The sequence below is a fragment of the Doryrhamphus excisus genome, chromosome 10, assembly GCF_030265055.1.
Source record: "Doryrhamphus excisus isolate RoL2022-K1 chromosome 10, RoL_Dexc_1.0, whole genome shotgun sequence".
Classification (NCBI taxonomy): domain Eukaryota; kingdom Metazoa; phylum Chordata; class Actinopteri; order Syngnathiformes; family Syngnathidae; genus Doryrhamphus; species Doryrhamphus excisus.
In genome coordinates, this window is record NC_080475.1 from 8,992,918 (window position 1) to 9,018,315 (window position 25,398).

General features: G+C 40.6%; 1 protein-coding gene and 1 pseudogene across 2 annotated transcripts; both read right to left on the bottom strand.

The window, feature by feature from the left end:
* Positions 1 to 616: 616 nt before the first annotated feature.
* Positions 617 to 22,467, bottom strand: LOC131136640 (myosin-binding protein H-like). Of its 2 annotated transcripts, XM_058083741.1 has the most exons (14): positions 21,352 to 21,500; positions 20,716 to 20,982; positions 19,761 to 19,811; positions 19,600 to 19,656; positions 18,397 to 18,531; positions 17,179 to 17,346; positions 10,585 to 10,673; positions 10,308 to 10,503; positions 8,476 to 8,615; positions 7,092 to 7,251; positions 6,868 to 7,004; positions 3,602 to 3,788; positions 1,797 to 1,858; positions 617 to 814 (listed from the first exon to the last, which is right to left on the bottom strand). In XM_058083741.1, exons 2-13 carry the CDS (start codon positions 20,831 to 20,833, stop codon positions 1,818 to 1,820), a joined length of 1,479 nt encoding a protein of 492 aa, XP_057939724.1. In that variant the 5' UTR covers positions 20,834 to 20,982; positions 21,352 to 21,500; the 3' UTR covers positions 617 to 814; positions 1,797 to 1,817. The 2 variants fall into 2 exon arrangements, with proteins under 2 accessions (XP_057939724.1, XP_057939723.1); XM_058083740.1 differs by having other exon boundaries at positions 6,868 to 7,251; positions 21,352 to 22,467.
* A 1,804-nt stretch (positions 22,468 to 24,271) lies between these two features.
* Positions 24,272 to 25,398, bottom strand: part of LOC131136625 (neuron navigator 1-like) — a 68,739-nt pseudogene continuing 67,612 nt past the window's right edge.

The window sequence follows — 25,398 nt, forward strand, 5'->3', positions numbered from 1 at the left end:
CTAGTGGTGTGTCGGTCAAAAGAAGTAGTTCTTTTTTGTGAACGGAATGAACAAGCTCACCGATGGTGTCGGTCAATCTCTCAGTCTCTGTCCTTCAGGGCTAACAACCAATTGACCGAAATGAACGGATCTTTTTACTGAATTGAACCGTAATTATCCGGTTCACTGAAATGAACGTTTTTGCCCACCACTAGTAGCTGATGTACTGAAAAAGCCACCAACAACGTTAAAACTGAGATATTGACATGTTGTATATACCTGTGTTAGCGCCGCAAGGACACTGGTTGTTAAAGTCGAGTTGTTAAAAAACTGGTTTTAACTGGTTGTTAAAAAAAAAAAAGTCGAGTGGGGGTTTTGAACATTGCAAAAGGACGCCTTAGTTGTTTAATATAGACTCTTATTAATATACTCTAAAACTGTGATGATAATTCTGTGTTGTGTTCATGACTGCAGTCTGCCTGGAATTGGTTAATAAATATCTGAAGGCAGCGGATGCAGCAGGAGGGGCACAGCAGAGGCGGGCAAAGCAGCTTTTCATTCATGGCTTTGGTTAATAATATGACAAGACAAGAAATAAATGTATTGTGAAATACAAAAACGCGAGTTGTGAAGATTTGACAGTTTTATTGAGCGTTACAAACGATAGCATAACAACCTGATAATGGCAGAACAATAATTGTACATTCAAGCTGAAGTTGGACAAACTAGAATAATAATCAACATTCAGCAAAATGAGACTGCGGCGGTGTGGATGGAGAGTTTTTCTTCATTTTCATGTAAACGCTGTTGCATAACCTTTTTCCTGTCAGTCACCCTAAAGAAAAAGAGATTAAAAATAATAATTTTTTTTAAAAAACAAAATATGTACACACCAAACATGATTGATGATTGACTACACTGCTGATGAGGATGTCATACAACTTTGAGTCAAAAAAAAAAATCCAAACTATTCCTTTAAATGTTATAATTTTAACAATGCCAAAATTTCAGATCAGGAAGTTTGCGCATTTGGAAGCAAATCCTGAAAGTTTGGGATGAATGCTTGGTTTAAGAGAGGCTCCCTGTGACGTCACAGTGAGCCGGACTTCCTTATATGGGCATGCCAAGGTACGTCTGCCCATTATCCTGCTCAGCTGCACTCTTTTGTGGAAGATTTGACTGTGTTTATATTGTGTAAGTAAGCAGTTGTTTGTGTAGCATTATATAGTGTGCATACAGGGAGCTTCTATACAGTGTATATATAGTTACCATTTTATTGGCTAGCTAATGTGGATGCTGTGTGTCATGGTAGGGTCTGCTAGTGCAGCACTGACATCATCCCGCACCCCCACCATAAACCCCCTCCTCACCCAAAGGTTCTCCTTGACTAATCCCTTGTTTTCACCTTGAGAGACCACACCAAGTCCAGCTTGAGGGTCCACAGGATACCATACCGAGAGGCACACTGTTAATCATGTCATCCAGAGGCTGCGGTTCACACGTGGAATCACGGCGCTCCTTTCGTAATGTGATCTGACCGCACGTGTGCAGATGGAAATACACGTGTGAATGCATCCCAACATATTGACGATGCATTCAAGATCAGTCATGGAGTGATTAACCCTTATTAATGCATGAGTGACTGGACCCTACACTCTTCCATAAGTGGGTCAAAAATGACCCATACTAGAATCAATGTGTTTTTATGCAAATTTTGCCTTGGGGGAAGGCAGAGATCTTATCTGGCTTACAGCAATGCCCATATAAGGAAGTCTGTGCTATTGTCTATTACACAACTCATTTATTTTCGACCTTACCTTTGAAGGTTAAGTGTTGCTTTATTTGCCCTTCTCCTTGTCAGCTTCCGCCAGAATAACCTCTGTTATAAAAAGAAACAGCATTTTAGTATATTTGGAATTTGGTTTCAAATATCATATGATGTGTTTTTCTTAACCCTGAGATGCATAAGTGGGGCAAAAATGACCCGGTCAGGTTGTTTTCTTGAAATATCTTTGTAATTAAAATCATTTCATATTCCAGGTATTCCTCAAAAAACATGTTTTTGATATCATGCCATTCACATTTTAATAAATTTTTGTTTTTGTGTTACTACCCCAACCTTCCATAAGTGGGTCAAAAATGACCCGGTCAGGTTGTTTTCTTGAAATATCTTTGTAATGAAATTTTTTTTATCATTTCATATTCCAGGTATTCCTCAAAAAACATGTTTTTGATATCATACCATTCACATTTTTAACTTACCTTTAATGCATTTTAAGAAATTTTTGTTTTTGGTTACTACCCCAACCTTCCATAAGTGGGTCAAAAATGACCCGGTCAGGTTATTTTCTTGAAAATTTTTATCATTTCATATTCCAGGTATTCCTCAAAAAACATGTTTTTGATATCATGCCATTCACATTTTTAACTTTCATACATTTTAAGAAATTTTAGTTTTTGTGTTACTACCCCAACCTTCCATAAGTGGGTCAAAAATGACCCGGTCAGGTTGTTTTCTTGAAATATCATTGTAATTAAAATTTTGTATCATTTCATATTCCAGGTATTCCTCAAAAACATGTTTTTGATATCATGCCATTCACATTTTAACTTACCTTTTATACATTTTAAGAAATTTTAGTTTTTGTGTTACTACCCCAACCTTCCATAAGTGGGTCAAAAATGACCCGGTCAGGTTGTTTTCTTGAAATATCTTTGTAATAAATTTTTTTTATCATTTCATATTCCAGGTATTCATCAAAAAACATGTTTTTGATATCATGCCATTCACATTTTTAACTTACCTTTTAAACATTTTAAGAAATTTTTGTTTTTGTGTTACTACCCCAACCTTCCATAATTGGGTCAAAAATGACCCGGTCAGGTTGTTTTCTTGAAATATCTTTGTAATTAAATTTTTTAAAATCATTTCATATTCCAGGTATTCCTCAAAAACATGTTTTTGATATCATGCCATTCACATTTTTAACTTGCCTTTTATACATTTTAAGAAATTTATGTTTTTGTGTTACTACCCCAACCTTCCATAAGTGGGTCAAAAATGACCCGGTCAGGTTCTTTTCTTGAAAATTTTTATCATTCCATATTCCAGGTATTCCTCAAAAAACATGTTTTTGATATCATGCCATTCACATTTTTAACTTTCATACATTTTAAGAAATTTTAGTTTTTGTGTTACTACCCCAACCTTCCATAAGTGGGTCAAAAATGACCCGGTCAGGTTGTTTTCTTGAAATATCTTTGAAATTATTTTTTTTTTCATTTCATATTCCAGGTATTCCTCAAAAAACATGTTTTTGATATCATGCCATTCACATTTTAATAAATTTTTATTTTTGTGGTACTACCCCAACCTTCCATAAGTGGGTCAAAAATGACCTGCATGCATTTTCTATGGAATCCAATAGGAACCTTTGATTCTTATCAACTCCTAAATATAATACTAAATATCATACAAGTGATTATTCCTATCCAAAATGGCAAAATTGGCATAAAAACACATTGATTCTAGTATGGGTGATTTTTGACCCACTTATGGAAGAGTGTAGGGTCCAGTTACTCATGCATTAATAAGGGTTAATTGACTTTTCTTTGCACGTACGTTTGACCTCCAGCTTGCAGGAGACGGCGGCTTCTCCTTGCTCGTTCTTCGCTCTGCACGTGTAGACTCCCCCATCAAAGCTGCAAGGCTTGCGGATCTCCAGGGAGCAAATTCCCTGGTTGGAGATCTGACGAAACTTGGGGTCATCACCAATGACCATCTTGTTTTTAAGCCACTCGATCTTGGGCTGAGAAGAAAGAACAAGAGTTAATTTATGAAGTCCCTGTCGGGATCTCACCCGACCAGTCGCCCCAGGAGTCCCCATCAGTCCTTGGAGAGGGTTGCTGTCCAGTACAGTGGGAGTAACTTGAAACTGTTCTTGACACCAGGAATGTACCACTCTGCATTTCCGTGTGCATTTTCTACTGGAAAGTCATAGTCAGGCTTCATGCATATTCAATTACGGCACAGCTGTCCCAAAAGGCTACAAAACGTTTATTTTTATTACAATTATAATAATAATTCTGTCCTCCATACTATCTGTGCACCAGGAGCCACATACGTACAAGCTAACAAATGAGGAACCAGAAGATAACAGTCAAATGTTACCAAAGCGTGTAGTCCAAATAAGCACATTTTTAGCTCTAAAGCAGGGGTGGGCAAACTACGGCCCGGGGGCCACATCCGGCCCGCCAAGTGTTTGAATACGGCCCTCCCAATCTTTCCAAAGTATTTCATTTAAACTCAACATACAAGCTGGCATCATGGCCTGAGCCAACCTTTTGATGGTTGTATCAATTTCGTTTTTTGACATGGTCTGTTGTTTACAAAGTGCTCCTGAAAAAAGGGACACAAGCACATAATAATAATAATAATAATTATTATTATTATTAGATTATTATAATTATTATTAGAAATATTACGATTATTATAATAATTATTAGAAATATTATGATTATTATAATTATTATATTAATGCTAATTATTATATTAATTATATATAATATTATTGTTATATTTGCATATTTTACATAATAATAATATAATAATAATTATTATATTATATTATTATTATTATTATATTATTTAGTTTTATTGTAATTATTATAATATTTTATTATCTTTAAAATATTTAAATATAAATATAAAATAATAAATAATAATAGCAGATTGCATGACAATTTTACAGATACAATAATACCAGGTGGACTGTTACGTGTAAAATATATAGTCTGCCCCCCCCCCCCCGTAAATTTTGTCATATCAATGCGACCCGCGAGTCAAAAAGTTTGCCCACCCCTGCTCTAAAGGAAAATAACATCCAAAAAATATGGAGCTATGACCCTTGACCCCTGCTTTCTGCAGCATGTGGCACCGGTGGTCATTAGTGGGAATCCCGCTGTGACTGGCGGAGCGCTGACGAGGAACACGTACGAGCATGGTCAACCTTTGACCTCAGCTACCGCTGCCATCTTGGTTCTAATATGTGTTATAATCTAGAGCACACGTGTCAAACAAGAAATTAAATACAGGAATGAAAAATAAATAACATTTCCGCATTTGGAAGTTTGGGATCGGTTGACTATGACTTCACAGTGACCGTTGTGAGAAGAATTTCTTCTACGGTCCAAGAACAAGCTAAGAGGCACCAACCAGAACAAACCAAATCCAAGGAAATATAGCTGGAATAGGTGCAGATTCTGGAAGATCTTCTGGTTATTGTGTGTCGCTGCTCTATACGAGTGCAACACTCAATACAATAATAAGTCAATCTATTTAAACATCAAAACACAAAAAATAAATCAAATTGAATTTTAAAAAATATTTGGCTACGGTCGGGCCGTAGTTTGCCCACCCCTGAGCTAGCATTTTCGGAGAGCATTTACTGAGCGTGCTAGGAAATTCGCCGTCAGGCACTGATAACCGTGCGACAGCGTAGTGACAAAAATAGCACCCCCTCCCCCTTAGTAAAGTAACATCTCCACTTAACCATGACAGGACAACAAAGTATTCCGTTATCATTATGTTGTCCCTGCTGAGCTTCCATCACACTCTGACTCCATCTTTGTTGTAAGATAAGGAGACCAGGCCTCTATATGCTTGGGAGGGATACTACCCCATGAAGTCCTATAAAAGGAATAAAATCCAGAAATTGCCCACAAGAATCATTTAGACCAGGGGTCTCAAACACGCGGCACTAGTTCGATATGAAAGTTTAATGTTAGTGCGGCCCGCGCAAGTTTGATATGGATGCTGTATGGTATCATGTACCCAGAAAAAATGATTACGTTTGATTCATGTTCATGTTAAAGGTTAAATAACTGTTAATAGTTATCCTCCCTATCCGTGTGGAAGTGGTAAGTTTTTTGGCTATTTAAGTTGAAAGGAAATAACTTGAAGGCTACCGTTGAGGTCGCTAGCTCTCTAGTTTGCGAGTTAGCATGTGTCTCAAACACACGGCCCGTGGGCCAAATGTGGCCCCGCAGGACACTAGTTTGAGGCCCCCGCCTTGATATGAAAGTTTAATGTTTAGTTTGATATGGATGCTGTATGGTATCATGTACCCAGAAAAAAATATTACGTTTGATTCATGTTCATGTTAAAGGTTAAATAACTGTTAATAGTTATCCTCCCTATCCGTGTGGAAGTGGTAAGTTTTTTGGCTATTTAAGTTGAAAGGAAATAACGTGAAGGCTACCGTTGAGGTCGCTAGCTCTCTAGTTTGCGAGTTAGCATGTGTCTCAAACACACGGCCCGTGGGCCAAATGTGGCCCCGCAGGACACTAGTTTGAGGCCCCCGCCTTGATATGAAAGTTTAATGTTTAGTTTGATATGGATGCTGTATGGTATCATGTACCCAGAAAAAATTAGTAAAAACAAGTAAAAAGGCAAAAACTGGACCAAGTAAAAAGGCAAAAAACATATCACTTCCATACGGAATGGGAGGTGGACTTTTTTTTTCACAATGTCTTTTTCGAAGTGCGTTTGCCTCATATGCCATTCTACCATCGCAGTACCAAAGAAGGGAAATGTGGAGTAATGTGGAGGTAATTACAAAAAATGTTAATAGTTAATTATGTGTGTTTTGCAATATTGGCTCATTTGGTTATGTAAGGTACATCAACATACATTGTACGTACAAATAATCCTCAATACATTTGAAAATAAATAGATGTTTTGCATTTTTGTAGTGGGTAGATCATTTTGACTCGGTCATTTTAAAAGTAGCTCGCATGCTGAAAAAGTGTGAGCACCCCTGTTGTATGTGATGATTAAATTAAATGAGGATAGAAGAGAAAGACAGACTTGGTTAGAGGCTGACTGACCTTGGGACATCCACGAACGGAGCAGAGAAGCTTGGTGGTGTATCCAACAGTTGCCGCCCGGTCATTGAGCGGTGTGGTGAATTTGGGCGCCTCGCTGAAGTCGTGCTCCGGGTACTCTGGTGGCTTGTACACAATGCCTGTTGAAATATAAATACAATACGAGTACAGACCCTTGACCACATGGAAAAATAATATATCTTCTGGAACAAAATGGGAATATGTACCTGTCTTCTGGATTGTAGCCACGTCCTTCGTGACGGCACTCGACTCACTGACGCCCACTTTGTTCACGGAAAAAACTCTGAAGGAATACGAGTTTCCCATGATGAGGTCAGAGACGGTAGCAGAGAGCCTGTGGTAGTGTTCCAGCACCGTGAACCAATCCTGGGGGGACGGGATGACGTGGAGTCATTACATCAACACACTTCCAATGAGGGGCTGCACGGTGGTCGAGTGGTTAGCGCATAGACCTCACAGCTAGGAGACCCGAGTTCAATCCCACCTTTACAATTAAAATAATTCAGCAAAATTTTCCTCCAAAAAGTTCCTCCATGGCTGCACGATAGTCGAGTGGTTAGCGCGCACGCCACACAGCCAGGAGACCCGAGTTCAATTCCATTCTCGGCCATCTCTGTGTGGAGTTTGCATGTTCTCCCAGTGCATGCGTGGGTTTTCTCCGGGTACTCCGGTTTCCTCCCACGTTCCAAAAACATGCTAGGTTAATTAGCGACTCCAAATTGTCCATAGGTGTGAATGTGAGTGTGAATGGTTGTTTGTCTATATGTGCCCTGTGATTGGCTGGCGACCAGTCCAGGGTGTACCCCGCCTCTCGCCTGAAGACAGCTGGGATAGTCCAGCACCCCCATGACCCTCGTGAGGAAAAACGGTAGAAAATGAATAAATGAATGAATCCTACTTGGTTGCACAGCAGTCGAGTGGTTAGCGCGCAGACCTCACAGCTAGAAGACTCGAGTTCAATCCCACCCTCGGCCATCTCTGTGTGGAGTTTGCATGTTCTCCCAGTGCATGCATGGGTTTTTATCCGGGTACTCCGGTTTCCTCCCACATTCCAAAAACATGCTAGGTTAATTAGCGACTCCAAATTGTCCATAGGTATGAATGTGAGTGTGAATGGTTGTTTGTCTATATGTGCCCTGTGATTGGCTGGTGACCAGTCTAGGGTGTACCTCTTGCCCAAAGACAGCTGGGATAGGCTCCAGCACCCCCGTGACCCTCATCAGGAAAAGCAGTAGAAAATGAATAAATGCATGAATCCTACTTGGTTGCACAGCGGTCGAGTGGTTAGCGCGCAGACCTCACAGCTAGGAGACCCGAGTTCAATTCCACCCTCGGCCATCTCTGTGTGGAGTTTGCATGTTCACCCCGTGCATGCGTGGGTTTTCTCCGGGTACTCCGGTTTCCTCCCACATTCCAAAAACATGCTAGGTTAATTAGCGACTCCAAATTGTCCATAGGTATGAATGTGAGTGTGAATGGTTGTTTGTCTATATGTTTGCAGATATGTCAGCCAATACCGGGAAATGGCATCATTACTACTATTATCTGGCGACAGGAAGTAACAATAGCAAGTCACGTGTGAGCTCATACCCCAGTCTTCCTGTCCGCCTTCTGGACTATGTACCCAGTGATCTCTGCGTTGCCGTTGTCCTTGGGAGGCGTCCATTCCAGTGCGGCATTGAAACCCCAGCAGTCCACCAGCTTAACGCTAGCAGGAGGACCAGGCAGCTCTGTGGGTTGAGAATACGACGTATATTGGGGGGGGGCATTATGACAGGGGGTCATGAAGGTTTGGGAACCACTGGTTTAGCATATTGCCGAGACCTACAGTACAGTCTAGGACAGGGGTCTCAAACACGCGGCCCGCGGGCCAAATGTGGCCCGCAGGACACTAGTTTGAGGCCCCCGCCTTGATATGAAAGTTTAATGTTAGTGCGGCCCGCGCAAGTTTGATATGGACGCTGTATGGTATCATGTACCCAGAAAAAAATATTACGTTTGATTCATGTTCATGTTAAAGGTTAAATAACTGTTAATAGTTATCCTCCCTATCCGTGTGGAAGTGGTAAGTTTTGGGCTGTTTAAGTTTAAAGGAAATAACTTGAAGTCTACCGTTTAGGTCGCTAGCTCTCTAGTTTGCGAGTTAGCATGTGTCTCAAACACACGGCCCGCCGGCCAAATGTGGCCCGCAGGACACTATTTTGAGGCCCCCGCCTTGATATGAAAGTTTAATGTTAGTGCGGCCCGCGCAAGTTTGATATGGATGCTGTATGGTATCATGTACCCAGAAAAAATGATTACGTTTGATTAATGTTCATGTTAAAGGTTAAATAACTGTTAATAGTTATCCTCCCTATCCGTGTGGAAGTGGTAAGTTTTTGGCTATTTAAGTTGAAAGGAAATAACTTGAAGGCTACCGTTTAGGTCGCTAGCTCTCTAGTTTGCGAGTTAGCATGTGTCTCAAACACACGGCCCGCGGGCCAAATGTGGCCCGCAGGACAACAGTTTGAGGCCCCCGCCTTGATATAAAAGTTTAATGTTAGTGCGGCCCGCGCAAGTTTGATATGGATGCTGTATGGTATCATGTACCCAGAAAATATTATTACGTTTGATTCATGTTCATGTTAAAGGTTAAATAACTGTTAATAGTTATCCTCCCTATCCGTGTGGAAGTGGTAAGTTTTGGGCTGTTTAAGTTTAAAGGAAATAACTTGAAGGCTACCGTTTAGGTCGCTAGCTCTCTAGTTTGCGAGTTAGCATGTGTCTCAAGACCCTGCAGTTGCGCAATATGTTGTAAATAAAAAGAGTATAAATGTGACTATAGTCGTGTTTTGTCATGTCTACAGGGCTCTAATAATGCTTTGTTCATTTTAATCTGAAAAAAAATAATTTGTCTACCCACCAACTATATGTGGTTTCTGAAGTTTTTATTATTTGCCGTTTTATTATTATTATTATTATTATATTTATTTATTACTGATTGATTGATTTTCTTTATTCTTGATTTTTTAATTTATTTTTCATCTTATTTTGTGCAGAAAAATAAAAAATAAGATATTTGAGAACAGTGGAATGTTTTATCAGAGCTTTTCTTGTAGAAAATCGAAACCAAAGCAAAGTTTATTAATGTTTCTGTTTTTAATAAATGCGTTTTTTTTGTTTTTTTTTGGAAAACCTGATGTGGCCCAGTCTCACCCAGACCCTAGCTCCAGTGGCCCCCAAGTAAATTGAGTTTGAGACCCCTGGTCTAGGACAATGGTCGCTGTTGTTAGCAGTGTTAGCAATGTATGTTAGCAAGCACTTTGGTTACTTTTGGAACAAACCAAGTCATGTGACATTTATGTACGTGTGTTAACAAGTCCCAATATGTCAATGTGTGAATTTGCCAATGCGCCAACGTGTGTGCACCGTGTGCACCTCACCGACAATCTGAAGGGTGATGGCGGCTTTGTCTTCAAAGCTGTCCACCTTGACGGTCATCTCGTAAACACCCGAGTCCTCCCTCTGGGAACCACGAATAAATAGGATGCTGTCCTTGTCAGTGTTCCTGATGTTGACCCTCTTGGGGCTCAAAGGCTGACCGTCCTTCAGCCAGGACACCGCAGGTTTGGGCTTTCCCTAAATGTACGAATAAATAAAATGAATTAAAACATGTCGGGTAATTAATTACAGTATTTTTAGTGTGGAATTTTAACTCACAAGGAACGGAATGACCAGGTTGATTTGCTCTCCGACTTGTTTGACAAAGCGGTTGCGGAGATTGCGAGGCACTTTGATTTTTGGACGGGCTGCAAGACAAAGTCGAGTTTATCTTCTGCTCATTCCTCATTCGGTTTTATTGTTCAGCTCCCATTTGAACGCCCACACTCTGCTTGTCCCGTTAGCGATAGCTAATGTGTGAGTCAACTAGAGGTGAGGTGTATTTTTACAGCGAGGGGTGATTGTGCGCACTCACGTAACACTTCCACACATTCTATTTACATCGCTTGAAGGAGTCTTTCTCTTCAGGGGTCAAATCAATCTCCTCCGTGCAACACTGTCTTCTTCTTCTGTCTCTCTCACACCGACTACCCTTCACTACATCGATAAACCTCCTCTTGGTATTCTTCTACGCCTCCTACCTGGCAGCTTTAAACACATGGACGTGTCCGAACCATCTCAGTCTGGTCTTTCTGACTTCATCTCCACGGCCTCTAACATGTAATGTCCCTCTGATGTACTCGTTCCTGATCCTATCCATCCTGGTCACTCCCATAAGAACTTCAGCATCCTCATCTCTGCTACCTCCACTTCCCAACCATCTCAGTCTGGTCTCTCTGACTTCATCTCCAAGGCCTCTAACATGTAATGTCCCTCCTTGATGTACTCCTTCCTGATCCTATCCATCCTGGTCACTCCCATAAGAACTTCAGCATCCTCATCTCTGCTACCTCCACTTCCCAACCATCTCAGTCTGGTCTCTCTGACTTCATCTCTAAGGCCTCTAACATGTAATGTCCCTCTGATGTACTCGTTCCTGATCCTATCCATCCTGGTCACTCCCATAAGAACTTCAGCATCCTCATCTCTGCTACCTCCACTTCCCAACCATCTCAGTCTGGTCTCTCTGACTTCATCTCCAGGGCCTCTAACATGTAATGTCCCTCTGATGTACTCGTTCCTGATCCTATCCATCCTGGTCACTCCCATAAGAACTTCAGCATCCTCATCTCTGCTACCTCCACTTCCCAACCATCTCAGTCTGGTCTTTCTGACTTCATCTCCAAGGCCTCTAACATGTAATGTTCCTCTGATGTACTCCTTCCTGATCCTATCCATCCTGGTCACTCCCATAAGAACTTCAGCATCCTCATCTCTGCTACCTCCACTTCGCAACCATCTCAGTCTGGTCTTTCTGACTTCATCTCCACAGCCTCTAACATGTAATGTTCCTGTGATGTACTCGTTCCTGATCCTATCCATCCTGGTCACTCCCAATGAGCCACTCCCAAATCTCAGCATCCTCATCTCTGCTACCTCCACTTCCCAACCATCTGAGTCTGGTCTTTCTGACTTCATCTCCAAGGCCTCTAACATGTAATGTCCCTCCTTGATGTACTCCTTCCTGATCCTATCCATCCCGGTCACTCCCAATGTGAACCTCAGCATCCTCGTCTCTGCTACCTCCAGTTCTGCCTCAGTGGCACTGTCTCTAGACCAAACAACATGGCCGTCCGTAACCAACAGAAGCATGATGTTTATAATAAAGTATTTAATATACTGTAATGCCTTGAAAAGAACTGTTTAAAATCGTCAAAATATGACAAGATACTGTCATTAACTATTACGCGTTATCATCAGTGTACATGTACATATGCTAAAGCATGATCACAGCATGTATATCAAACCATGCATCGTTGTTGGAGGTTTACTTTAGATGGCTTCACAGCCAAAATATGTGCATCCCAATGACAGCATTTTAAGCTAGCTCAAATAAACTCGTTCACTGAAAAATAAAATATATGTTCATGTTTCATATTAGGATTGTGAATGATTTTCAAAATTCAATGCAGTTCCCCTTTAAGAGAGTGTTTTCAAATGTGGAAAAAAAGAAGATGCAAATTTACCACATCCACACCAAACGGGAGGGGAGTTTACAGTATGTCTTGTCGGACATGCTATATTAAGGTGATCTAATCTAATGTCATGTCTCATCAGCGCAACATTAGTAACACCTACTGGCCTAAATACTACATATAAGTCGCCTACATGTAACATTCCATTTGCCTCCGCTTATCCGGGTCAGAGTAATGGGGGCAGCAGTCTCAGCAGGGAAGCCCAGACTTCCCTGTCCCAGGCCACCTTTTCCAGCTCCACCGGCAAACCAGCTGTGGGACATAATCCCTCCACCAGTCTGCTCTGGTGTCTTCTCTTAGCTGGGCATGCCCAGACCACCTCACTAGGGAGCCGTTTCGGGAGGTCCTGGTGCCAAGTGCACCGCCACCCGATGCAAAGCTTATTAAATCCTACCCCTCCATCTGGTACTTTTACAATCAGTAACTGTTACATTTGTTCACTTCCTGCTTTCCATAATACAGTTTTAAGGTTTTTTGTGGGTTTTTTTCCTAATCTACATATACATATATATATATATATATATATTTCCTAATGTAATTTAATTTTTTAATTATTTATTTTTAATTTTTTAAATTTTTTTATTATTATTTTTTAATTTTATTTTTATTTTTATTTTGGTATGCATCAGATTACAATTGAGTGCATCAAATAATCAGTTCCCAGTTCCACATGTCCAAAAGGAGTAGGAAGAAGCAAAGCTTATTAAATCCTACCCCTCCATCTGGTACTTTTACAATCAGTAACTGTTACATTTGTTCACTTCCTGCTTTCCATACTACAGTTTAAGGTTATTTGTGGGTTTTTTTTCCTAATATACATATATATACACATATATATATATATTTCCTAATGTAATTTAATTTTTGAATTATTTATTATTTAATTTATTTTTATTATTTATTATTATTTTTTTTAATTTTATTTTTTATTTTTATTTTGGTACATGTCCAAAGTACCAAATGTACCAAAGTACGAGGTGATATGATTTGTTCACCTCCTGCTTTCCTAATATAATTTAAGTTTTTTTATTTTATTTTATTTTTTTATTTTGGTATGGATTAGATTCCAATTGAGTGCATCCCATAATCAGTTCCCAGTTCCACATGTCCAAAAGGAGTAGGAAGAAGCAAAGCTTATTAAATCCTACCCCTCCATCTGGTACTTTTACAATCAGTAACTGTTACATTTGTTCACTTCCTGCTTTCCATAATACAGTTTAAGTTTTTTTTTTGTTTTTTTTTTTAAATAATGCACCTCATACGAGGTGATACGACGTTTTTTATCACTTTAACGCAATTACTCCAAAAAAACATATTTGATGATCACTGCACTAACGCAAAGTGGAGTACCTCATCAGAGAAGATGACCCTGCTGTAAGTCGGACAGCTCTCAAAATAGTTTTGGAAATGAGACAGACCTAAATGACACCAGCATTTGATCCCTGCTGTGATTCAAATACAGCGGGAGGACGATGTCATCACTTTTCCCTCACTCAAGTGACGTCATGGAGAGTTACACAAAACTGCTGTGACTGGGAGACGTTGAACTGATCGGGGTTTAGTTGTACATCGCCCGATGACTTGGTTTAGGCCGACATTAGGGCTTCCATGTTTTACATAAGCAGCACATTGGCTGACGAGATATATAAAACTAGCGACCGCTGGCTCCTCGTGTCCTCCGACCTGTCAACATCTTGTCCATCCGACTCCTTCTAGCGTCTCAGTTGAATCTCACACAATTCCTGACAACAATTTGGCTCATCTGTCGGACTCATCCGCCCCCCTCCTGCTACGGAATCAGCTTCTGAAACCACAACCACGAGGTCCATCTCCACTTTTGGATCTAATACAAATCCCTGCACTTGAACTAACTTCCTAACGTCCACGAGATGTCTTTCAATGTGTCTCAATTAGAAGCTTTCAATGTATGTAGAACATATAGATTCGATGAAATGAAGTACTTGTGACCGATGTGCGGTGAGGACAGCGTCGCTCAAGCACAGCTGAATTTAACTCCCACAAGCCGCCCGCAATCCATCAATTAGGCTCGTGTTTCGGAGCAGGTCTGGTGGCAGGACTGCATCTGTCCACTGAAAAGTTCCTGTTTGTTTGCAGATACTCGAAGCCCAACCAGGAAATATACGCTAAGAGACGGTAAGCTGTCCTTCAGTGGGACAAGTTAACGCGGCCGTCGCTTAACTGACAGCATGACAGCACTTCCAACGGAAATGATCTGGCGGGGATAGCGTGTTAAAATGCGGTGAGTTTTTGGAGGGCCGGGGATCATCAGTCAAAACGGGATTTGTTCCGGAATCGGCATAAAACCCTGATCGAGTCATGCCTGTTAGGCAAATTGTAGTGTCAAATCTAATCCTAAACCAAAACACACGCTGACCGGAGCAGATGCTAACCGATGTTCCACTGTATGCTAACGAGCGCCTTCAATAGAAAGTCAATGACGGTGAAACAAAGTGGTTAATTAATTGACAATAAAAGCACAAATACTGCGGATTTCCGAAAACAACATATGGAATGATACAGCGCTCTACAAGAAGCAATGAAGTCTGTAAAATTAAATAATTTAAAAAATAAAAACAAATGAAAAAAATGTTAGAATTATAAATGATGAAAATGGGAATATTAATGATGATTATAATAATGGTGATAACAATAACAATAATAATGGTAATAGTGATAAAGATTATAACAATAATGATAATGATAATAATAATAATATTACAATGATAATAATAACAGGAGAAAACAAGACTGGTAGTTGAATACGCATGTAAATAATGGAAAGTTATATTTTGATTGATGTAAGAAACGCACTGTAATGTTTCATATATTTGCCCAAATAAAATAAAATAAAATAAAATAAAATAAAATAAAATAAAATAAAATAAAATAAAATAAAATAAAATAAAATAAAATAAAATAAAATAAAATAAAATAAAATAAAATAAAATAAAATAAAATTAAATTAAATTAAATAAAATTAAATAAAATAAAATTAAATAAAATTAAATTAAATAAAATTAAATTAAATAAAATTAAATTAAATAAGATTAAGGATACATGTTCCAGCCATGTTGATGTATCTCAACAATAGAAAAAAATGTTTTTTTTTGTTTTTTTTGCATCACAATTAATATATTCATACAGGACCAGTCATCCCAACACAATTGTGGTCCCGTCTACCCCCAAAAGTCAAGAACATGCAAAGGTAACGTGCAAGTAAACCTACACTGATGTCTGGAGGTGCAAAGCACCCTGATCTGAACACATGGCATCGTGAATCTAGCACATGACGACGGTTTAAAACCATCACATTTGATGACATGAACCACGCTGGCTCTACTTTATCTTAAATGCCATCTTGACACCGGGCACAGCAAAAATTTCAACGGGATGAAAACTCCATCGCTATTAATAAGGAGGAAGTATGTGCGGGTACTTGTATGTTACTTAAGACAAGAGAGACAAGTGTGATTCATTGCTAACGAAAGGTCCTGTCAGCACCATCTTGGATTAATGTACGTCCATCTGTGCGGTCCATCTCGAGCTTCAACAGCCGCCTACTCGGGCTGGGCGATGTGAACCAAAAACCCGCATCCCGATATATTTAGGTTGAACATCTATATCCGATATATGTCCAGATGACATTCCTCATATTGAAGTTTTAAGGTGGTGAAAATGATTTAAATGACCCGCCTCCATTCCACATTAGTATTTTCAAAAAAGGACACTCAATGAAAACTAGTATACTTTATATCAGGGGTCTCAAACATGCGGCCCGCGTGCCAAATGTGGCCCGCATGACACTAGTTTGAGGCCCCATCTTGATATGAAAGTTTGATATGGATGCTGTATGGTATCATGTACCCAGAAAAAATTATTACGTTTGATTCATGTTCATGTTAAAGGTTAAATAACTGTTAATAGTTATCCTCCCTATCCGTGTGGAAGTGGTAAGTTTTTGGCTATTTAAGTTGAAAGGAAATAACTTGAAGGCTACCGTTTAGGTCGCTAGCTCTCTAGTTTGCGAGTTAGCATGTGTCCCGAGACCCTGCAGTTGCGCAATATGTTGTAAATAAAAAGAGTATAAATGTGACTATAGTCGTGTTTTGTCATGTCTACAGGGCTCTAATAATGCTTTGGTCGTTTTAATATGAAAAAAATCATTTGTCTACCCACCAACTATATGTGCTTTCTTAAGTTTTTATTATTTGCCGTTTTATTATTATTATTATTATTATATTTATTTATTACTGATTGATTGATTTTCTTTATTCTTGATTTGTTAATTTATTTTTCATCTTATTTAAGATATTTGAGAACAGTGGAATGTTTTATCAGAGCTTTTATTGTGGAAAATTGGAACCAAAGCGAAGTTTTTTAAATTTTTTTGTTTTTCATAAATGCATTTTTTTTGTCATTGTTTTTTTTTTTGTTCATATGTTTTATCAGAGCTTTTCTTGTAGAATTTTTTTTTTTTTAATAAATGCGTTTTTTTTTTTTTTTTTGGAAAACCTGATGCAACCCAGTCTCACCCAGACCCGAGCTCCAGTGGCCCCCAAGTAAATTGAGTTTCAGACCCCTGCTTTATATAATAATATCAACTTTTCCATGCAATTCTTTCAAAATTATTACTCAGGCATTTTTGGCTGCTACTCACCGACAACATCCCGGACTGGCACGGCCTGGGCGAGCGTGCCAGGTTCACTGCGACCGCCGGCGTTGACAGCCACCACACGCACAAGTAGCATATCACCTGCTGTCAGGTCCTTGATGCAGTAGCAGATAGCCATGGTCAGCTCCTGGTTAGCCACCACCCAGTCTGTTGCTGCAGGGTAACCACGGTTATGTTGTGTTAGAACAGGGGTGCTCACACTTTTTCAGCATGCAAGCTACTTTTAAAATGACCGAGTCAAAATGATCTACCCACTACAAAAATGCAAAACATCTATTTATTTTCAAATGTATTGAGGATTATTTGTACGTACAATGTATGTTGATGTACCTTACATAACCAAATGAGCCAATATTGCAAAACACACATAATTAACTATTAAATTTTTTTGTAATTACCTGAGTTTACTTTGATGACTTGCACTGAATTGAACCAGCCAGGGATGCATAGTCCGGACAGTAGCTGCTGATAGCCAGCCTCAAGCACACTTCCAAATGTTTATCAGTCATGGATAATATCCGTATCATAATATCCGTATAATATTCCATATCCGTATGGAAGTGATATGTTTTTTGCCTTTTTACTTGGTCCAGTTTTTGCCTTTTTACTTGGTCCAGCTCCTTCACTCATTTTAGTGACCATAAACTTTAGCGAGGGCTTAAAATCTGACGCAATTCGCCGACTAGCTTAGCACTTAGCATCGTTGTTTACGCATGGGCGGTGACCTAAAGGTCAAAATTCAGTTGTCATCTGAATGGCTGCCCTGTATATCAATCAAGTGACGGCATTGATGCTGGGATGATATTTTTTTAATGTCACGCCGCGATCGACCAGCGATCGACCAGTACCACCTCCGCGATCGACCGGTAGATCGCGATCGACTTAATGAGCACCCCTGTGTTAGAGGAATAATAAATAGAATCATCATTTTATGCCACTTAGATTAATGAGTATAATTTGTTTTTACTGCCTGTCGACATGTGTTTACAAACAACATAAGGATGACTTCAGCAGGCATGATGAAATGTCAGGAGGCATGTTGTCATCCGAGCAAATGAGCACATCTAAATGTGGTGTCAGGAGGTACAAAGACAGCCGGCAAATTGCTGCCCGCCGCTTATGGCCCCTACGCGGCTACGAGTGGATCTGACCTCGTGACACCCGCGGGGACAGGTGCGGCACGGAGCGTGTGGGCGGGTTTACTTCCGTCCTTGCAGTACTCAACGGTGTATCCATCCAGGCCGGAGTCCCCGATGGCGTTTGGCGTCTTCCACTTGATGGTGAGGCTGGAGTCGTTGACATCTTCTACGCATACTTCTAATGGAGCACTGGTGGGAACTGCAGATAAGCATTTCCATGAATGGGAAGAATTTGTTTTTTTTTAAAAAACATAGAAAAAACCAGAGAGTGCTAAGATATGTGCATGAAATCCTAACATATAAAATAATAACAAAAGTACATATTTGTGTATATGCAGGGGTCGGCAACCTTTACTATGAAAAGAGCCATTTCACCCACTTGCCCACTAAAGAAAAATAGCCTGGAGCCGCAAAACGTTGTATGTTTAAAACAACATTGGAGGGGAAAAAAAAGACGAGTTGGAGTACTCTTGCTAGTACTGGAGATAAACTTTTGTTTTTAAATGAGCTCTAATTTATTTTTTAGAATCGTCAAATAACTCATTAATAATAATTAATAACTCAAATAACTCAAAGTATTACTCATTTCCCTTCATGTTAACCTGTCAGAGAGAACTGGATAGCATCCTGTCTGCTCATTCAGTCACCAGTCAGAACTCAGTCAGGATGCATTCATGGTCTCACACAAAGTTGGATTTTTGTAAACTCATAACAAAGACGTGCATTTTCACCACACGGGTGCTAAAAAATATTCAAGCATTGCAAAGGGAGCCGCAACAAAGAGGCTGGAGAGCCACATGCGGCTCTGGAGCCGCGGGTTGCTGACCCCTGGTGTATATGGATTCATTACCTGGTGTTGTCAAAGTACTTATTATGCTTTTCCAACTTTTATGACTTATAAATGTTGTTACAATGTTGCATTCTCACGTTAAACGATGCTAAAGCGTCAGATAATGTCGTTTGCATAACGAGCCCGTAAGATGTTTCGGATGTCTTTGACATCAACGCAAACTTCCGAATTTCCTTAGATGGGCTGCAGATTGCCTGCGCTCAGTAAACACGGACCTACGAATCCAGAAGTCCTCTGGAGCATTTGGGCGTGTACGTAGATTGAACACACCCACCTAAATTAAATAGACTTGGAAGCAGGAAGCTGGAAGGAAGGTTAGGTGCAGAATCTGGAAGATCTCAAAAGCTTTCTGTGCGGGTTATTGTGTGTAGCTGCTCTATAGGAGTTCGCCTTTAGGACAAAAAAATGCCACATTACCTGCAGGAGATGGAGGTGCCGGGGCTTCGGGTGGCTCCTCAACTTGAGCACCGACAGCTGGTGACGGAAAAAGATGGTTACCGTTGCTATGGATACAAGCTACAGCATGTATTGTCAATAAAGCAATGGTCACGTATTTTGTGACCTCTCGTCGTTTTTACCGTCAGTAGCAGGAACGTCTGCGGCAGCTGCAGCAGCATCGCATTCAGCAGCTAGCATGGAAAAGCACGTCGATTAGCAGCAGCTTAGGACACTGGGAATTCCGGCATAGCAGGTAGCTAATATTTTGCACTGTTGTAAACATCCAAATAACACTATTTATTAATCCCATGAATCTATTGTGGTACAGTTTCTCACAAATGTGAGTATACCCTCATGTTTTATTACAGTATATATTCTCAATGGATATTACTAGTAGTAATGAAATTAATTAATGCTAAACTAAGCATTTCCTAGCATTAAAAAATGCAAATTTAACCAAAAATAAGAATATAAGGCATTCAGAAAATGCATTCAAAGAGGTGATATGTAGCATCCTAAGCTGAAACTCAACTCTGAACCCCCGACATCACTTCCCCATAAAACATTTACAGCAACACATGAGCACTAATCTTATTTATGTCTTAAATTTATTATTTTTTATTAGATTAGATTATGTCTACTGTTGGGTAATACAGCTGTAATGGCAACTATAGGGGTTTTATTTAATGTCTACTATTTAATGTCTATTTAATGTGGCTCTATAATGTTTAAAAACATATTTAGGGCAAACATTATAATTTATCATTAAAAACAGTGGTTAATTTGGCCCTAAAATAATGTTGATAATAATATTGTTTATATAATAATTTGGGGGAAATGCACCGGTATTGTTTTGTGACTAAGTTAAATTTAAAAGTCTGTTTCATATGTTTTTTCATTGTAGTTTTTTAAAAATAATGTAAAAAAAAATCTCATCTCGTAGACCTGTATCGTCTCGTCTCGTGAACTGTCTCTAGTCTCTCGTGACAGCCTTGGTTATCGTCAAAAGTACGTCAAAGTTAAGTATTAGTATTTTAAATTACGTCAGTACAATGTTTATTCCTACTACACGACTATACTCCATTTCAATTTTACCTGGGGTGCTTCCTTCCGGATTTTTCTCAAGAGGGGCGGCGGGCGGTGCTTCGCTCTCGGCAGCCGATGGAGCCTCCACCGGATCGGGTTTATCACTGGGTGCGGGCTTGCCTGGCATGGTGCTGGGAGACGGCCAATCCTTAGGATGAATGGTGTCTGGAGGGTAGGGGGTCCTTTATGATGAGGTTTGGGGGGCCTGAGAACGACTCCACCCATTCCCATATCGGATGGAAGAGGCGGTGGGATCGATCCTGACATCAACTGTATCTATAGCAAGGGTGGAAACAGGATTGGATCGATTCGAGCGTGATTCGATCGATATTTTTCATTTATCTTGTGTTTATTTTTTAAATACATGTTGCTGTTGTCATTGTGTTGTCATATTCTTACATTGTATTATATAATAGTATATATAGTGTATCCTTTGGTCCATTTTTAAATGGAAATTTCACCGAAAACACATCTCATTCATAATTGTCAGTAAAAATGTATATAAATATAAAATAAAAACAAATACAGCATACATGTAGAACTATTTTTACATTATTTTTACATTTACATGTAGTCAATATTAAGGCTTCTGGAACATTCTTAACCCGTTTACATGCCTGAGCTAACAGGGTTATTCCTGCATACATGCTAACTGTAAACAAACGAATCCCCATCCAAATAGCGACGCATGGACAACGTCATGACACGTCATTTCCGCTTCTTCTTCCTGTATATAAAAACAACAACAGCAATATGAACAACTCCGGTACCGGACCCGGCACCGGTAGTACCTCTTAGCTCCAAAAATTTACACTTATGCGTGCCGCCATGTTTTCAAATTTAATACTTCCTGTTAAAGTCCCAAGATTCATTTCGAATGGAACATGCGCAGAACACACATCAATACTACTTTGGATTGGGATATCCCGATAGGAAAAGCAGTAACCCAGGGCTAATATTGGGGTTGATATAAACCGGAATATGAGCATATTCAGTTTATTTCAGTTATTATCGGCTTGTTCGTACATTGGCTACGTTTACATGCAGTCAAATAACTCTATAATAACCCCCTAAGACCCTGTCCCATGCATATAGTAGCTCCACTAATTGTTACTCTACTAAAAGTTAAATTCTAGCTATTTGGCGCCCCCAAGTGGACACAAGACGTAACTGACGAGATGATGAAGAATGGCAATGACTTTATTGTGTTCATAGCTCAAGTTGGACATGTGATACGCTTAAACCTACGCCATACAAACATGACTTGATCTGCTTAGAAATCAAGTTCTCCTTCTTCCTGCTGGAGGAAGTTCATCATAAACAATCAAGTCCTATTTTTCCTTTACATTTCCACCTTTTTCAGTGATTGTTGTCGCAGACGCAAGATGGCTATGTACAGTCTGTACAACAGTGATGTCATGTACAAAAGACAAATCTTTACAAATATTTGTATAAGAAAAAAACAAGGTGAAAAAAAAAAGATTTTGGTAAAAAAAAAAAAAAAAAAAAAGATAGGTCCGATGAAAGTAAAAGCTTTGGGAAAAATAATCATTATTTCATCTCAAAACATCTGCGATGTTAGCATCTTGTGAACTAGGTCCACACACACACACACACACACACACACACACACACACACACACCTTAGCAGCCCACTTACACACACACACACACACCTTCCACCTGAACACAACCAAAGGTCCAATCCCCGCTTCAAATCTGTCTCATCCCGTTACCGTGACATCACACCAGGTGAAAGGAAGTGATACTGGGAAAGGTGAATTCAGGTAGCTGCAAGCCAGTCGGGGGGGTGTGTGGGGGGGACAGGGGGGGCTCAGGCACAGATCGATGTAGGCATTGTACTTTATATTTAGCACCTGAAAGTGTAACGTTCTTCCTTCTTGTCAAAGAACAGTCGAGATGCGAGTTCATCCTAAAAAAAAAAAAAAAAAAAAAAAAAAAAAAAAAAGGGATCGATTCCAGTTGCTAATCTGGAGGCGAAATGAAGTCGTTGGAAGGCATAAAGAGAAAATCGAGTAAGAAAAGACGGAAACAACGGCAACGACGGAAGCACTAGTCGGGTTTTTGTGTTCGGCGTACGGAATCCGGATGAGTCGGTACAAAAAATCCTACAAAATCAAGACGAATCTTCATCGATCACAAAAAAAAAAAAAAGTCCTCAAAAACGGCAACAGGAAGCGTCTCTTTTAACAAGTTAAATAATCCAGTATTTCCTTATCCATCTGTTGTGCAATCCAGCATCGGAGACACCGTGGCGTTCCCCGTTTTCCCCAAATTCTCAATGAACTGAATTGAACCGCAAGATTCCCCTGCAAGATTCCCAAGTCCAGTTATTCCAAAGAGTAAATAAAGTGCAATTTTGGCTGCTGTTGGGTAATTGTCCTTTATAAATAACGAAGGAAGTTAGCACCCGTGGTTGCGGACGGGAAAATAATCATGTTTAGAATAAAAAATGTTCCATCTTCCTATGATTCATTCATTCATTCATTTTCTACCGCTTTTTCCTCACGCGGGTCGCGGGGGGGGTGCTGGAGCCTATCCCAGCTGTCTTCGGAGGCGGGCGATGGGCGGGGTACACCCTGGACTGGTCGCCAGCCAATCACAGGGCACATATAGACAAACAACCATTCACACTCACATTCATACCTATGGACAATTTGGAGTCGCTAATTAACCTAGCATGTTTTTGGAATGTGGGAGGAAACCGGAGTACCCGGAGAAAACCCACGCATGCACGGGGAGAACATGCAAACTCCACACAGAGAGGGTGCCCGAGGGTGGAATTGAACCCTGGTCTCCTAGCTGTGAGGTCTGCGCGCTAACCACTAGACCACCGTGCCGCCCCTGATCCAATCATTTTTAACCACCGTGCCGCCTGATCCGATCATTTTTAAGTATTCATTCATTCATTTTCTACCGCTTTTCCTCACGAGGGTCGCTAGGGGTGCTGGAGCCCATCCCAGCTGTCTTCGGGCGAGAGGCGGGGTACACCCTGGACTGGTGGCCAGCCAATCACAGGGCACATATAGACAAACAACCATTCACACTCACATTCATACCTATGGACAATTTGGAGTCGTCAATTAATTAACCTAGCATGTTTTTGGAATGTGGGAGGAAACCGGAGTACCCGGAGAAAACCCACGCATGGAGGGTGGAATTGAACCCTGGTCTCCTAGCCGTGAGGTCTGCGCGCTAACCACTAGACCACCGTGCCGCCCCTGATCCAATCATTTTTAAGTATTCATTCATTCATTTTCTACCGCTTTTCCTCACGAGGGTCGCGGGAGGGGGGGTGCTGGAGCCTATCCCAGCTGTTTTCAGGCGAGAGGCAGGGTCCACCCTGGACTGGTGGCCAGCCAATCACAGGGCACATATAGACAAACAACCATTCACACTCACATTCATACCTATGGACAATTTGGAGTCGCTAATTAACCTAGCATGTTTTTTTTGGAATGTGGGAGGAAACCGGAGTACCCGGAGAAAACCCACGCATGGAGGGTGGAATTGAACCCTGGTCTCCTAGCCGTGAGGTCTGCGCGCTAACCACTAGACCACCGTGCCGCCTGATCCGATCATTTTTAAGTATATTTTTTTTTATTCTCATAGCGTTGCTTGCAGAGTTGGATCGTCTCGCTCCGGCGACTCGATGCTGTTCGCTGACTCCTGGAGCTTCAGAAGCATGATCATCTTTGAACAAGGACAGGATGAACGGAAACGGTGAATTATTTTTTTTATTTTTTTTTTTTTTTTAATGGTGTGGACTTCACATTTGAGATAAAGGACACTCACCAGTGGATCGGAATCCAGTGTGCTGGGCGGAGGAACGTCTTTGGCGGGATTCTTCTCTTCGCTGAGTAGACTTATGCTCGGGGGAGGTAGGTGGAAGAGTTTGGATTGGTCCTGCTGTGCGCCGGGCCAAGGTAGGGTCCCTCTCACCCACTCCACCGGATCCTCCCACGCTGATTTCTGACCATGCACCTGAGTAAATAAAGCGTGTCGGAATACTAAACTATTCCGATCATCTTGTTTCCGTAGTATTCACCTTGATTCCGTCCTTGGCTCCCTCCTGCAGATACGGTATGATCGAGTGGTTCCACAGATCGATGAACCACTTCCTGAACTCTGGCACTGACACAGGACACGACAAGAAGAAGCAAGGACCTAATGGAAGTGACACTTCCTGTTAGCTCAGCGAAACTTTTCCGTTTCTCCAAATTATTTCCTATTTCTCACCTATAAGGAAATCGGAAGTGCTGTGTTTCTCCAGGAATGTGTGGAGGTGGTACCAAAGCTGCGGGACCCAGTCCAGGACGCAGAGGAGAGCTTGATGCTGCTCCGCGTCATGCTCCCGCTTCTGGTAGGCTTCCACGACTTTACGGTGCAGGTACCTCAGAAGGAAACCGTTAGCCGGTTCCACGTTGTTGGAGAATATCACCATCCTGGGAATGCCAGAGTAAAAAAGTTATTTTTAGATGTGTTGCAAATTCACTCTCACGGTGTCGTCACTTGGTGGTGCTCACCTGAAGCTGAGGTGCAGTCCGTGGTTGGATGACATCTTCACGGGTTGGTTGGTGGTTCCGATGATGTAAGGACTATAACAGCAAGATATTTTTATTGTTTTTAACTTACAAGTTGTCTATCTTACATTTTTTTCTCGATTGTTTA

What these genes read in the sequence shown, in the direction of transcription:
- LOC131136640 (XM_058083740.1), bottom strand. Translation starts at nt 20,833, where the DNA reads ATGCCAGGCAAGCCCGCACCCAGTGATAAACCCGATCCGGTGGAGGCT. An exon ending in TCCGGAAGGAAGCACCCCAG is followed by an intron (nt 19,812 to 20,715) that starts GTAAAATTGAAA and finishes TTTCCATGCTAG; the next exon opens with CTGCTGAATGCGATGCTGCT. An exon ending in TGAGTACTGCAAGGACGGAA is followed by an intron (nt 17,347 to 18,396) that starts GTAAACCCGCCC and finishes GTTACCCTGCAG; the next exon opens with CAACAGACTGGGTGGTGGCT.